The sequence below is a fragment of the Alnus glutinosa genome, chromosome 2 (genome assembly GCF_958979055.1).
Source record: "Alnus glutinosa chromosome 2, dhAlnGlut1.1, whole genome shotgun sequence".
NCBI classification, from domain to species: Eukaryota; Viridiplantae; Streptophyta; class Magnoliopsida; order Fagales; family Betulaceae; genus Alnus; species Alnus glutinosa.
In genome coordinates this window covers 443,154-458,364 of record NC_084887.1, presented here as the reverse complement: position 1 = coordinate 458,364, position 15,211 = coordinate 443,154, and the positions used below count along the sequence as shown (strand labels likewise).

The following is a 15,211-nucleotide window of genomic DNA, read 5'->3' as shown; positions in this document are numbered from 1 at the left end:
ATTCTATTCATCTCAAGCTTTTTATTTTAACTGTTAAAGATGGAATTTTGAGAAAATTGGATGCACATAATGCAAGCTTGTTTTTTATACTTGGCCATGCGAGGTATCAACCAGTCAGAGCATCTCCAATGGTATAAACTCCTCATATTAGCTATATTTGGCTAATACGAAAAGCTTTTGCTCTCCAATATATTAGCTACATGCTGGGTAAAATATAATTTTTGCTCTCCCCTCTCTCTCTCTCTCTCAACTAAGCATTTCAGCTCTCACTAACATAGACAATCAGAGACAGAGAGACAAGGACAATTGTGAGCGACCAGACGGCATCAGAGGAAGCAAAGGTTGTTGAGGCACAGAATGGTACCACTTAGTCAAACACTCAAATGGTAGATCTCTGACCAAATCTACCGTAGATCTCTCGTCTAAATTGATGCACGCAATACAAATATGAGAGAGAAGAAGCGTTCAGAACTCTCTGCCTTCTTGGTCCTTCCAAGAAAACCCAAGATATAAAACTGAAAAAAATTGAAAACAAACCCTTTGGGACAAAAGATTTCAAATAGAGAAATTGAACAGGATAACAATGCAAATACATGTAATATGCTAGAGAGAGAGAGAGAGAGAATCACAGAATTTGAAGCCGCTTTACCTGCAGAGATGGAGACGCATAAATCACTGATGGCAGCAGAGTAAAATCCCTCCGGCGACACTAAGCCAGTCGGAACGGCAATCCATCTGAAGAGTTTGTGGACTTGGGACTTTTGGGCTATATATACTTTTTTGTTATATTTCTTTTAATTATTCATTTTGAAGCTGAAGATGCTCTCAGACAAAGTGCAGAGACACCAAAGAGGATGGCAAAAGTTAAAGTTTCTTAAAGCGAGAGGGGGATAAATGGGGAAAACTTGATTTAGCCATAACAAGCATTAACTGAAAATTTGATACACGCATCAGTATCAATATGTAACAACATATTATCACCAAGGAAAACTACAAAATTTGAGTATGAAATAAAACACCAGGTCATGAAAACACTCAAGTCAATACAAGTTTCACGCATATAATTTTAGAAGCTCATTCTTAAACTTGGCCTTCAGTTGTTCCCTCTTTATCTTGAGAGCAGCAGTAACTAATCCAGACTCGGGGGTCCATTGTTCAGGCAGCAACTTAATCTTTGCAGGAGTTTCAAACTTATCCAATTTTGCAGCTTTTGCCACCTGCAGACATAAAAGATGCTCTTATTTCTGCACTAATTCTTGAATGAAACAAAATCAGAAGACCTTTTACTTTGGAACTTTCAACATATACAAGGGTCGATCACCCTCTTGTTAATATTATGCAAAAATCAAAACTTGCTTATGGGAATCAATACAAGCAAATTCATAGAGCTGTGATCTGATGGTGGAATATGATATAACTGTCACATGAGGATTAATAGTTTCAAATCGAACAAAAGAATCAGGGAAATATTAAATGCAATTACACAATGGAGGATGCTTCTATCACATTGGTAGCATTTTGTTTCTTCATTAGTGCTCGACTTTTGTACTAATCTGCTAATACATGCTGTAATGGCATAAAATTGAGAGAAAGCAACCTCCAAACCAGACTATCCATCAGAGTCGACCAACCCACCACGTGTGTTATGTGTATGCGTGTCTCAATAATTAGATCTCTGTAGTTCCTAAATATGTCTTCTGCAGCTCCAGCAGCAGTAGAGACGTAATAAAATATGGCTTTGTCACCATAGTTTCAAATAAGTTTTCAGAAGAAAAATGAAAATAAACAAACCTTAGAAAGAGATTGCTGAACCTCGCTGACACTTTCAGCTTTGTCACACAGCTCAGAAAAATCACTGTAGTTGATGCCAGCTTGTTGGGCCCACTTCTTGAGGACCTGCTGCGAAGGAACAACTAGTGCTACACAATAGCTGTGGAAGGGATCTGCATGTACCATGATACCATCCACATAACTACTTGAAGTGAGAGCTGCCTCAACCTGCAATAACGCAGCTACTAATCCAATGAGCACCTCTGAGGCATATTCTATTAAGAAAGACAAGGTAAAGCTTTAAATGCACCTTTCCAAGGGAGACATATTCTCCATGTTGAAGTTTCACTATATCCTTCTTCCTATCAATAATTTCAAGGCATCCATCTGGGTGAAATTTTCCAATGTCACCAGTATAAAACCAGCGCATGCCACTCTCGTCAACCTGTAGTGTGTGTAACAGATCATGAGTGCATGTATATACAGGCTACAAGATCAAGTTGCAGCATATGTAAAACATAAATAGAAAAAAGAAACAAAGACAGCTTGGAAATTACCTTGTACACTTCATCGGTTTTTTCTTGATTTTTAAAGTAACCAGCAGTTACACTGAAACCTCCCACTATAATCTCTCCTCGGGGCATTGGTTTGTCAGTTGACAGATATCCACCTTCTTCCCAAGAAACAAGCTACAATACCAAATTAAAGACACATTAAATCCCATTTGAAAGTATTCTACCTGGTACACCCCATAAATTTGCCATCATGAATTCTAAATGGAATTTACAAGTCATGACTTATGCAATGAACTAGCAAAGATTTGTACTTCCCATAACTTTTGATTGTTATTGTCAACTGGAAGCACTCACTAAAGATAAGCTAGTGCAGAGTGAAATGAGCCAAACACAGTACAATTTACCAAATTCTCTTTAAAACAGGAGTATAGATCTGATTATTAAACTCTATTGAAAAGTTTCGTTAACAAGTCGAAGCTTACCTTAATGTAGCAACAAGGAAGCGGTGGTCCAACACGTCCCACTGTTGAATCATCCCACTCAGAAAAAGTGGCTCCAGCAAATGTTTCAGTCAAGCCATATGCTTGACCAATAGGAGCCCTGTCGAAGGGCAATATTTTCAGAAGATCATCTTAAATGTGAATATGAAACAGAGCACAGAAACTTTTAAGCAATTGACACAGAAACTGATTATAAGCAGTGGAGCATGCTCTAACATGGAACTGAACTTGATCTTCTTAGGTAGCTGATACAACATTGACTTGTCAATTATAAACTTAAAAAGACCAATAATTTATGATTCAAAGTCCAATTACCCCATGCAGATGTTGATAAACCGCTGTGAATCCCCAGATAAAGGAGCTCCACCACAGAGCACGAAACGGATGTGTCCTCCAAGTAAAGTGCGTATTCTTTTAAAGACAACGATATCCCACAAAATTTTCTCCAATCCCCAAGCCCCAAGCCAGCTTCCTTCTACAGCGGCTAGACGTCGCTTACATCCAATGTTGAATAGATGCTTCACTAACCCACCTTTTTCCTCAACCTAAATTACATCATAACATAATAGATAGTGAAGAAGAAAGCTGACTGCTTGCCCAAGTATTCTCAACCAACAGATATGTGCCAATCAAATTCAAACCTTTTTCACAACTCCATCACGAATTCGATCTAAAATAGCTGGGACTGCTGTCATGAGGGTTGGCTTTAACACAGAAGCATCCCCCTTGGTTCCTTTCTTAATTTTATTAGAAGTGTCAGTTAATGTCAATGCTGAACCATAACCCATTGCACAACCTGCAGCCAACATCACAGACTGGACAACCACAGTGATGTTAAGACGATTTCAACCAATTAACATTGAAAATACAAATGCAAACAAGAAGGTACCTCAGCTGCCAGTTCAAAAACATGAGCCAGGGGCAAGTACGCTAAGTACACATCATTTCTACCCAGTTTTGGGATTACTTTCATAACACCTGCAGCAGTGGCTACAATGTTTCCATGAGTGATCATAACCCCCTACATTGTTACATAATACACCATGTTAATGGCACTTTTTGTATAAGGATATTAGGCTTTCAGAGCTAGACAACACAAACATATGCAAGTGTTTATCATGACTTGAGCACTTAGAGAGCTCAAATAAAAATTTTAGGAACTCATTGACAACAAACCTTTGGGTTCGGGATTATAACTTGCCTCAAAAAGAACTTGCAAACAAACATGGTACATAAGTTATACAAAGACACATTACTCTAAGTTTCTGGACCACATTCAAATTGGGCATCTGCAACCCAGAAAAATAAACCAGAAAAGAAAACCCTTTCAGTTCTGCGCCTTCCAGTGATGAGCAATTGGCAAAATTTTGCTGGATCCACCCTCCTCCTCTCATTTGCAGGAAAGAACAAATGCACAACATAAGGAACTAAAAGCAGGAACAAACCTTTGGTAAACCTGTACTGCCACTTGTATACATGACAACAGCAATGCCATTTTTGGAAGGCAGGCTTGGATTAACAGGACTTCTTTTCCCAAGTTTCTCAACCTCAGAAAAAGATGTCAGTGTCCACTCGTTCATACTTCCAGAAGTAATATCATTTTCAATTCCATCATCTTCAAAGTATATAACATTTTGGATACTCTTTAGGCTTGAGCTTATTGCAGCCAACTTCTTCAACTGCTTGGGTTCGCAAATAAGAGTTGATACTTGGGTCTGTTGAGAATTTACAGCTCTGAGTTAGGACTTTTCGTAATCTGTGTAATTCACTATAAAATATAGTATGGATTTGCATGTTAGGCATGCACATCCTGGACAATATGATCTCCTAAAGTATACAAGAGCAGTGATTTCCTGACCTCATTAAGTGAGTGGATCAGGGCATCCTCGCCCAGAGAAGCATAAATAGTAACAACAGTGATACTTTGTCGAAAGCATCCCTGGACCAAAAATACAATCTTAGCATCTCCTGCATCCATAAAGCTAAACCAAAGGGAAAGGAAAAGAAAGAACAAAGAGAAAATAAAAGAAAAGAAAAAAGATATTTATGAAATCAGAGTATGATGAAAAGACTACCTGAAGGGCAATGAACCACTCTGCCCGAGTGTCAGAAAAAATGGCAGCACGGCTGTCTAAATTATGACCTAAACTGACAAGCCCAGATGCAAAGTTGCAAGCACGATCAAATATCTCTCCATAAGTTTGCCATTCATAATCCCCTAAGTGTAGCTTCTCAAACTTCCTACCATCACTACCTGTGACAAATTCTCTGCTAATTAGCTTTCTTGTTCCAAGAAATGGATTTCGTGAATTCTTTTTACAAGATTGCTCAAATAGAGCTGCCATGGTTGTGGCTCCTTTCCAAGGAACTTCAACCAACTCACTAACTCGAGCATTTTGAATTGCATAACCTGCCTCACCACCAACTTGCACTGGAACTCCTCTTTGCTTTCCCTTTTTCTTTCCCAGGAACAGAGCAGACAGTAATATAGGTATGAGAATACCAATAATAACAGTACTAACAATCCCACATGGCCCATAGCCTTTCCAAAGTGACAAGTAGTCACCAGCGCCCAAATTTTTCAGAAGTTGTGAGTGCGACAAACCTCCCTTGGAATCCCCCATTTTCAATGTTTAAATTACAAAGTTCCTTTCCACAACAGATCAACTTGTTACCTATAATAGATGACAGGTATTAGTGACATAATCCATTTTTGAACTTACAACGAATTAACAAATAACTCTCCATTCATGATCTATCCATCACAATGAAAAGGTTATAATAAAGTATAATAAGTAGAATTACTATAGTTCATTAAGCAACAGGCATTGAATAGACCTAGATTAAGCTCAATCAGTGTAGTTTATTTCCCAACCAGAGCCTTCGAGCCTCTAGCTCTTTTGATTTTGGTAGCATCCTTCTATGACAGGCCGACCAAAGGAAGACGCACCAAAATACACAATGGCACAACAGCATGTATAAAACTTTATAATTCTCTAGGCATGCAGGTAACATTGACTGCGTGTAACACACAAAGTATACCACACCCAGAACCTTTCATGCAAAATCGCTCAAACAAAATTAGGAGACTTCCACAGTTTTGACATAAAAACTAAGCAATTTCCAATGGTTAGTAATTAAATTCTAGAAAAGAGATTTCAACATCGACTATTAGAAGCAATTAAAACAGGAACTTTAGATTTTTCAATATCCCTTATCTAATATAAATGGAAATGAAATTTAATTTGGAATTTATCTTCCCATCATCGGTCCTCTTTAGTAGGAAAATGTAAAGCCTGCAACCCATTTTGTTGTTCGGATGGATGGGGTATACAGCAAAAGAAGCATCGAAGGGGTCATCCTGGGTTATTGCAGTTACTAGTTAGCATTAAAGATCTCACTTCAAAACTCATTAATCATAACAGATGACAAAACACACAAGAAAAACACCACTAGCCGAAACCTAAATCCCACTAAGGGTGCGACTGGGATTGCAATTTCGTAGACAATAAATACAATTTTAAACAAAATCGTAGACACAAATCATTTCGGAACTGCGTTTTTAAAAATTGCGATTTGAAAATGCAAAAAATCTGTCTTTTCAAATAGCAGGTAAGAGTGTTTTTTTTAAAACGCGAAATTTTAATGGCTAATTTACGATTTTAAAAGGTAAACTGCAATTTTGCCATTCGCTTAGTTGCTTTTTAAAAATTATTTTTTCAAATCACACATTTTTAAATCGTACTTATTGAATTCGCAAATCCAAAACGAACCCTAAAGCATCCTTACTTCTTTCAAAAATGAAAAAAAAAAAAAATGGAATCACATAGGGAACTATTATGATCACACACTATGGCTCCAGTTCCAGTTGATAACCACTCAATTATCACAAATAACGAAATTTCCTAAAGAAAAAACTAAATCGAACCCAAAAACTAGATGCAAATAGATTCGATACACGATCCACTGTCTCGTGCAGAATTGACAACAAAGCCTAATATGAACCAAAGATCAGCAACAGATGACATAGAGCTAATTCTGACAAGAGCTACACCTCAAAAAAAGATCAGAAAAACAAAATCACCATAAAAAGAATGAAACAATTAATGAGACGAAATAAAAACAGGAAATGAAAAAGTCTTACTTTGGGATGAACTTCTTCTTCTCTGCGGGTGTGTGTGTCGGGGAGTAAATAAAAAGCAGAAAAAAAAAGGGGGTGGCACTTCGAGAAACGACGGGGAGTGTGTTTTACGTTAGTAAATAGTGAAATTATGAAAGGACCCCCTCGGATTTTATGTATGGCCGACCGCTGTGAGGGGTAGTTTCGTCATTGTGGTTGACGATTTGACTATGGGTATTTTTCGATTTTATGGAAAATGATATTTCTCTCGGCACATATCTTATCTTCTACGCACATCGAGATGGGTCTCGGATGCGGTCTTATATTTATGAGATAATTACATCATTATCTCTAATTTCATGTGATATTATGTTTTCTCACTATTTATATGACGTGATAAATTAACGGATTCTGTTAACTTGGCGGACGAAAAACGAGTTTAAGGAATGATTCGTAATTATAATTTACCACGACAACTATCCATGAACTTTTTGTACCATAGAGAATAATTCGTAATTTAGATCAACTCTATAAATCAGTGGTGCAATTATCCCTATACTTATTATAAGCGTGTATAATTTGTATACAAGATGAGTATGCATATAATATGTGGATCTCACACTTGTTATGAGTATGCATATAATGTGTGTACAAAATAAGTGTGTAAACTCTAACACAACTTGTACATGGAACCTACATCCGATGTGCGTTGATATACACCAAAGTGATTTACAAAAATGATTTTTTTTAGTTTAAGGTGAAGAAAAATGATTTCTTTTTTTTGTTTAGGGTGAAGAATCAAACCGTACTGTAGTCTGTAGAATCAAACTAGAGCCACGTGGCGTAGAGGCGAGCGTGAAGAACTCACGTGCAAGATGACACGGGGCGACAGAGTATGAGGTTCAGGCTGCATGGGGGGGAGCGTCACGTGCGCAGTGGGCTTACGGTTTTCCACATTTCTCAGAGGCACGCGTGTTGATGAATTGGTCGTGACAGCCGACAGGTGTAGTAGTTGGTAACGGCCATTAATCAATCTCTCTTATTGTGAAGATACGACGTAACTACTAACACAAAACATTAAGAGAAAGCGATGTTCCAATCAAGTCGTTTTCGTTTTCGTACGTCAAGGGATCGTAGCTCACAAGTAATGAGATTTCCGTTTGCTCCTTTCTGCCTGTTGTTTCACGCTCAAATTGAATTCATTTTCATTCAAAGTCATTCCTTTTTAATTTTCATTGAAATTACAAAAGGAAATAACTTCTCATATGTTCAACTTCAGGGCCTCATCATTCTCCAACAAATATAAATATGCCAATTCTTCTGCACATTAAACAACAAAAATGCTTTCTTCTATTCTCATATCCTCCCATTTTGAAAATCAACCATTGAATCTGTGTAGATACTGTATGAGTCCTCCAAATCTAATAGTTAATTTTCAAAATGAAATTATGTCTCTAAGCAAATGATCTCATTCCAATATTTGAAAGGTTTCTTCAAATATAGCAGCTGCCAACATACACGGAAACATCGGCATTGTTCAGCATTCAGCCCACAAATTAAGGCATTAATTATTGTCGTTGGCATAGTGCAGTTTTAAGACATTAAATCCATCTGCACTGAGTGGAGGAGGCAGCCAAGGTCACACTGTTTTAGTTAACCTGGTCGGAGATTCTTGTAGCTAAGTGATGCATTGCAATCGAAGGCAACAAGCAAGAAAACCCTTGTGTACACTCCTCAACTAGGCGAAAACAACAATCAACTAAACATTTTCCGGTTAAGGAGCCCATGCACACGGTGCCATCTTTCACGAAGCTCAGTGATTTACCAGACTTACAACCCCCTTTAATTCATTTTCAATCCAGCAACTTTAAATATTCAAGGTACAACAAAACCCTAAGGTACCTCTCTTTGTCAATACACCAGTGTGAAGATCAACGGTAAATATTCATCAGCCACTAACACAGCTGTTTGATGACTTTTTTGTGATTATTGTGTCCCTAATATCTACTTACGGTGTTACAGTTAATAAAATTCTCAAATCATTCATACATAAGCTATACTTTTTCAGTGATTTTCCTAATGACGGATTAACGGAGGGGGGTAAAGTGCAATTTCCTGAAGCTCAAAAAAAGTTTTTCTAAAAGAATAAAGAAAATAAAAATTCAGAATCCAGATTTTTTTTATCCATAATTCTTATTGAGTTGTAGCTATGTTTTCTTTCTTTCTTTTCAATTTCTTTTGGTAAGTCGGTAGCTTCTTTTTTTTTTCTTTTTTTTTACAAGTAATAGCTTCTTAACAAAAGCACAGAACTAAAACATTGTAACTATCACCTGTAAAGGGTAATTAGGCCTTAGTAATTGGCGTGCCAAACTTAACAATAGCAAGATAAGAATAGGAAGAATCAGTCTCCCAAATGAGCATCTAGTATAATTCCCTATATTGCATTTCCAACTCCAAATTGATTCTAACCAATTAATATCTCATAACAAGATGAAAGTCTAACTCAACAAATTGACAATAGCAAGATAAGGATAGGAAGAATCAGTCTCCCAAATGAGCATCTAGTATAATTACCTATATTGCATTTCCAACTCCAAATTGATTCTAACCAATTAATATCTCATAACAAGATGAAAGTCTAACTCAACAAATTGACAATCCGGATATAAAGCACAAGATAGATGCCTGACTACAATCACATTCCGATTATTGACAGAAAGCTCTAGATATGCCGATCTAGCTTTGGTTGTCTAAGCCAATGCGTGAACCCAGATACACTAATGGTTCATCTGATCTTCTAGATAGCCTTGCAGTAAGTGCCTTGTGTCTATGATATCACAAAATGCAAATGCATACACTGAAGATAAAGCAACCTGCAAGAAACTTCTATTGAAAAGCATAAGCAAATCTACTGTGCATAGGGATGGTAACGACTACTGCCACCGTAACCTGCCCTACTACCATACAAGCCTCCTGGTCCTCCATAATTAGCACCAGGGGAGCCTGAACCACCATAAGTCCCATAGCCCCCACCACGTCCGTATGCACCTAACCCACTCCCACCATATCCCTCACTAAGGCCTCCCATATAGGAACCATAGCGACCGGAATAGCCAAATGATGACTCTCCTCGATAACCAGCAAAATTACCACCACCAAAACCCCCATAACCACCACCAAAATCATTGCCACCTCCATATCCACCATAATCACCAAATCTACCACCAAAACCGCCAAGTGACCTATAAGAACTGGGGCCAAAACCACCATCGCCAAAACCACTATAAGAGTCGCCAAATCCACCAAAATCGTCATTGTATGAGCGTGCCCTAGATTCACTACCAAATGCAGGAACAGGTGCTGGGTTTGAGGCTTTCTTTGGTTCAGCCTTCTTGACCTCAACCTACAACAAAGAAGTGAGTTAACCTATCTTTTTCCGGTATCAAGTTATTTTTGAGAGCCTGCCTAGAGAAAAACCAGGAACCTATAACGAACTTTACTTAAATTGAGAGACAAAAAACATAAAACCAAAAAGATCAAAAGAAATTGCATAGCATTAGAAAGTGATAAGAAGCAACCACCAATAATTATTTCCACTATGAGAACTTTTTGAAGTGCAACATCGTGTGGCTGCTTTATATATCAAAGAAAAATGACCAATTACATCTGATATCATGGAGAATGATTGCACAAAACTCACCTGTATACCTTCCATATCAATCATATTGCCATTTGCCAGCATATTATCAACAGCTTTTTCACTGTCAAATACAATAAATCCAAAGCCTCGTGAGCGTTTAGTCACATGATCACGTATAATCTCATGTTCCGCCACCTTTCCATACTTTGAGAAGAAATTCTTGAACTCATCTAATGTCAAAAAAAAGCATGAGAAAATAAGAAAGAGAGAAAGAACAAACACCTCAGTCTAGTTACAACAACAATAACATTTTAATCGAATGTTAAAAAGTTCAAACATCAGACCTTCAGTGACCGTAGTTGGAATCCCGCCAACAAAAATTTTCTTTGTTTTGAAATCACTAGCTTGTGTGGAACCTTTAGGAATGGTTCTTTTTATCTCAACCTGGTCCAAATTCATTACACATATCACAATCATGCACCTCAAGACATTATCCAAAAACAAATCTCCTAGCAACATTAACTGTACTTTTATCAATGCAATGGAGCCAACTATTCAAGAGAATTACAAACACACGCATACATTCATACAGTTGGGTATAAAAAAGCAAACGAGTGATGTTGAATTATTTCAAAGAAAAAAGACTAACCTGCTTGCCATTGATGATATGGGTCTCTTGGATAACCTGGTCGACAGCAGAAGGATCCTCATAGGTAATGAACCCGAATCCTCTAGGTCGATGCGTGTGCCGATCTTTCATGATCACAGAGTCTATTATCTTCCCATACTTCTCAAAGTAGCTCACAAAGGTTTCTGAACTCACTCACACAACAACAACAAGATACAGCACCCGTTCAATAATAGCCATCAACAGCAACACACAACTATAACTTTATCACTCGCACACATGTATACACGCACAGATTCTTTTTTATTTTTTTGGGTCTCAACAGATTCCATAATATTCATTCGAGAGAACGACAATGAAGCATAAAATTATCCAAGAATATAAATTAATGCTCCGTTTGTTTCGGTATAAAATGATTTCTGGAAAATGATTTCGGTATTTTCCAGTGTTTGGTAGGGGCGAAAATAATAGTCAACCGGGAATGATTTCTATTTGACCAAAAATGCTTAGTAAATTTTCGAAGACGCCAGCCGCATTCGATCCCTATTAAACGACACAGTTAACCTTCACTTCAAGCAGTCGACCATCATCGAAATCTTGCCAGTACCGAAATCCGACAGCATCCGGCCATCTTCACCGGAATCCGGTTAGCCCAAATTCCGGCCATCTGTCCGGAATCTGCCAGAAAGGCTGGCTGGCCGGATCTGGCTAGAAAATCCCGGCCAAAATAGCCGGATCCCTACCGACTAGCCGAGATCTGGCCAAACAGCCGGATTCAAACGGTTCTGGCAGATTCCGGCCAGTATGCCGGAGTCCGGCCGTTCTGTGCCGGAATCCGGCCAACCCAAATTCCGACAAAACTGTTCGGATTCCGGCCTTTATCTTGGATTCTGGCTATAGTAGCCGGAATGGCAGAATCCGGTAAAAGTGGTCGGAATCTTGTCAGTCAGTGACGGAATCTCGTCTTCGGTAATTTTTATATTATTTTACATTAATATTTATATGTTTTGAATAAAAATTGATTTTTATAGGTTAATATGATTGAATAAAAATATTAAAAATATTTGTAATTTTCCGTATGCGCCAAATACCGAAAAACGCTTTCGGCGAAAAATATTTTTCAGAAAAATGACTTCCTTGAAATCATTTTACGACGAAAACCATCTTACGTCGAAACAAATGGAGCATAAAGAGAACTTTTACACAGAAACACAGAGAGAAAATCATAGAAAGTATGGGTTATGTTAAACGCAGTGAGATTTTTGTGCCGGTCTTTCATGATCACAAAGTCTATAATCTTCCCATACTTCTCAAAGTAGCTCACAAAGATTTCTAAACTCACTCGTACAACAACAATGCATATTACGCTAGGGGTGAAAATGCGGGCAGATAATAATCACCCGCATTCGCTATCCGCTATTGCAATTTTAGGGTATGCAAATACGGTTAATAACCGCATCCGCATTCCCTTTATATATATGGTTAATAACCGCATCTGCATTCTCTTTACATGTATATTATATATAATAAAAATTAAATTAAATTCACTAAAACGACGTCGTTTTGGATTCGGTAAGTTTAGGATCTTTAGGTTATATTAGTTTTTTTTTTGCTATCATCTCAAAGTTATACATCACTACATTTACTTCTTTTCTTTTCTTTGAGTAATCTAAATCTTGATTACTCTATAAAACAATTACCCTCTATGGCTGATAATCATGAATTGTGTAACAAGTGAAATCTTAATTTATTTAAGCTTGCATATGGTAATAACTGCATTATTTAAGCTTGCATATAAATTTAGATGATAATCCAAAATGGTCATTACCGCAAATGTGGATAGCGGACAATAATAGCGCGGATACAGATACCTAAAAGTAATAATTGGATTGTATGGATGCGGTTATTAGTAATAACCGCATTCACGTCCACATTTTCACCCTTACATCACACATTCAATAATAGCCACCAACAGCAACACACAACCATAACCTATCACTCGCTCACACATACGCACAGATACTTTTTTTCTTCTTTTGGGTCCAACAGATTCCACAATACTCGTTCTAGAGAAAGACAGTGAAGCATACAATTATCTACACAAAAAATAGAGAAAACTTTTACGCAGAGAGAGAACATAGAAAGGATGAGTCATGTTAAAAGCAGTAAAATTTTAAAAAGCTCTCTCGTACCGTAGCTGGTGTCCTTTGCTAAGCCTCCAATGAAGATTTTACTGCATCAAACCCATCCCCCACCCCAAAAAAAAAATAAATAAATAAAATCAAAATCAAAAAAAAAAAAAAAAAATTAATATCCCAGAAAAACCCATTAACCAAGGACCTTTCTCATAGAAATATATGAAGTGAAGGAGAAAGAGAGAGTGGACGAACCCAGGGCTGGCACCGTCACCGTGGAGGGGGTTGTGGTTCTTCTTCGAACCCATGGAAGTAGTGTTGAGATCTGCGTGGGAGAGCTTTGGAACCCAATGGTGTCTGTTTCAGAGCTTTCGAACTCTGGGCTTTAAGGAACTTAGGGCTTTGGAATCAGAAACATATAATAATTTATCTTAAAAAAAAAAAAAAAAACATATAATAATTACTAATTTGTGATTAAATTATTGTTTAAAATTAACTATTCAGACTTGAGCTGAACTAATCATAGCCGAAGCCCAAGCCCAACCAAAAGCTTCAGAAACTCAGCCCAGCCCAGGTTTGGGCTAGGTCAGCCCAATGGACTCTCCTAGTACCTATGCGTTATAGACTTTAGTCGGTAATTCTATAAACGATATTTTTATTTATCATCATTTCACCCCGTTAACGTGGTAGCGTCAATCAACCCTTATATACTTATATATTTTTAGCAACGACTTATTGGCATAATCACCTATCCTATGAGTAATATTACATACTACACCGTCGTCTCACCCCTATCTCACTAACGAGATGTGGGACTGTCCATCAATCATTTAGTGTTTTTAATCAACTCCTTAATTGGCAAGGAAGCTTCAATAATCTTGGCCATAATATGCTCTTCTATCTATTACAAATAATGCATCAATGTGACAATGCCCTCCCACAAATAATAATAAATAAATAAAATATATATATATATATTTAAGCATATGTAGGGTTTTCTAAATATTAAAAAAGTATATATATTATAATGGCCCCATTAAAAAATAATAATATAATCCAGCTTCTCCAAAGTTAAATTCTGATTTTCGTCCATGCATATATCATTACATAGTACATTCACATGAAAACTTAGGACAAAGATTATTATTAATCATGGACCAACTTGTTAAGGAGTTATATCAATAGCAATTTGCCACGTGTCTTGTAAGAAATAGCAATGAAAGACCCACTAACATTGGGGCCAAGTCATAAACCAATTAATTAGTGGGCTAGTCAAACCAAAGACGTATCCACTAATCACAAAAGCTTAAAAAGTTTATTCAATTCCAATTATTTCATTACGTAGGATTTTCATGTAAATGCATAACGTATCCCATGTAGAAATTTCCATTATATATACAACAATCCTGTTTTCTTATTTTTTTGACATGTCGACACAAGAGGGGGAGGGAGATTCGAACTAATGACCTCCGCTTCTTGAGGCATGATTCCCAGCCGATTGAGCTACCCATTGGGGACAATTTTGAGCCTGTTTGGTTGCTGTTTCGGAAACAGGTTTTCTGTTTTCAAAACAGCGAAACACGTTTCAATTGCGATTAGGCCGTTTGGGTAAATGTTTTGAAAACAAAAACAAGTGAAAACAAAAACCAGGAAAAACACAAAATATGGAAACATCTTTAAGATGTTTTCAAAAACGGTTTTCTGTTTTCTTAAGAAAACACGGGGAACACAACAACCAACTTAAGTGCACAGTAAATAATACAATCTCAGATCGTGGGTTCGAAACTTCAAAGGTATTTTTCATCATTCTTCTCTAGTTCTCCTTCACTCCCACGCCCAGTTGCCTATCTCTGAAAGCCCAACCTTGAGCTCAGAGACCAGTACTGTTTCACTTGTTCACACA

The 15,211-nt window shown here is 37.3% G+C and overlaps 2 protein-coding genes across 2 annotated transcripts; both read right to left on the bottom strand.

Annotated features, from left to right (window-relative positions):
- Window positions 1-887: 887 nt before the first annotated feature.
- LOC133860660 (long chain acyl-CoA synthetase 8) lies at window positions 888-7,059 on the bottom strand. The gene is made up of 12 exons (XM_062296236.1): window positions 6,930-7,059; window positions 4,861-5,460; window positions 4,644-4,724; window positions 4,231-4,500; window positions 3,675-3,806; window positions 3,427-3,600; window positions 3,101-3,330; window positions 2,768-2,885; window positions 2,328-2,459; window positions 2,081-2,215; window positions 1,792-1,998; window positions 888-1,217 (listed from the first exon to the last, which is right to left on the bottom strand). The coding sequence occupies exons 2-12, from the start codon at window positions 5,407-5,409 to the stop codon at window positions 1,053-1,055; spliced, it is 2,193 nt and encodes a 730-aa protein (XP_062152220.1). The 5' UTR covers window positions 5,410-5,460; window positions 6,930-7,059; the 3' UTR covers window positions 888-1,052.
- Window positions 7,060-9,467: 2,408 nt separating this feature from the next.
- LOC133862001 (heterogeneous nuclear ribonucleoprotein 1-like) lies at window positions 9,468-13,721 on the bottom strand. Its single transcript, XM_062297838.1, has 6 exons — window positions 13,564-13,721; window positions 13,366-13,406; window positions 11,195-11,358; window positions 10,890-10,989; window positions 10,606-10,775; window positions 9,468-10,308 (listed from the first exon to the last, which is right to left on the bottom strand). The coding sequence occupies exons 1-6, from the start codon at window positions 13,614-13,616 to the stop codon at window positions 9,814-9,816; spliced, it is 1,023 nt and encodes a 340-aa protein (XP_062153822.1). The 5' UTR covers window positions 13,617-13,721; the 3' UTR covers window positions 9,468-9,813.
- Between the last annotated feature and the right edge of the window lie 1,490 nt (window positions 13,722-15,211).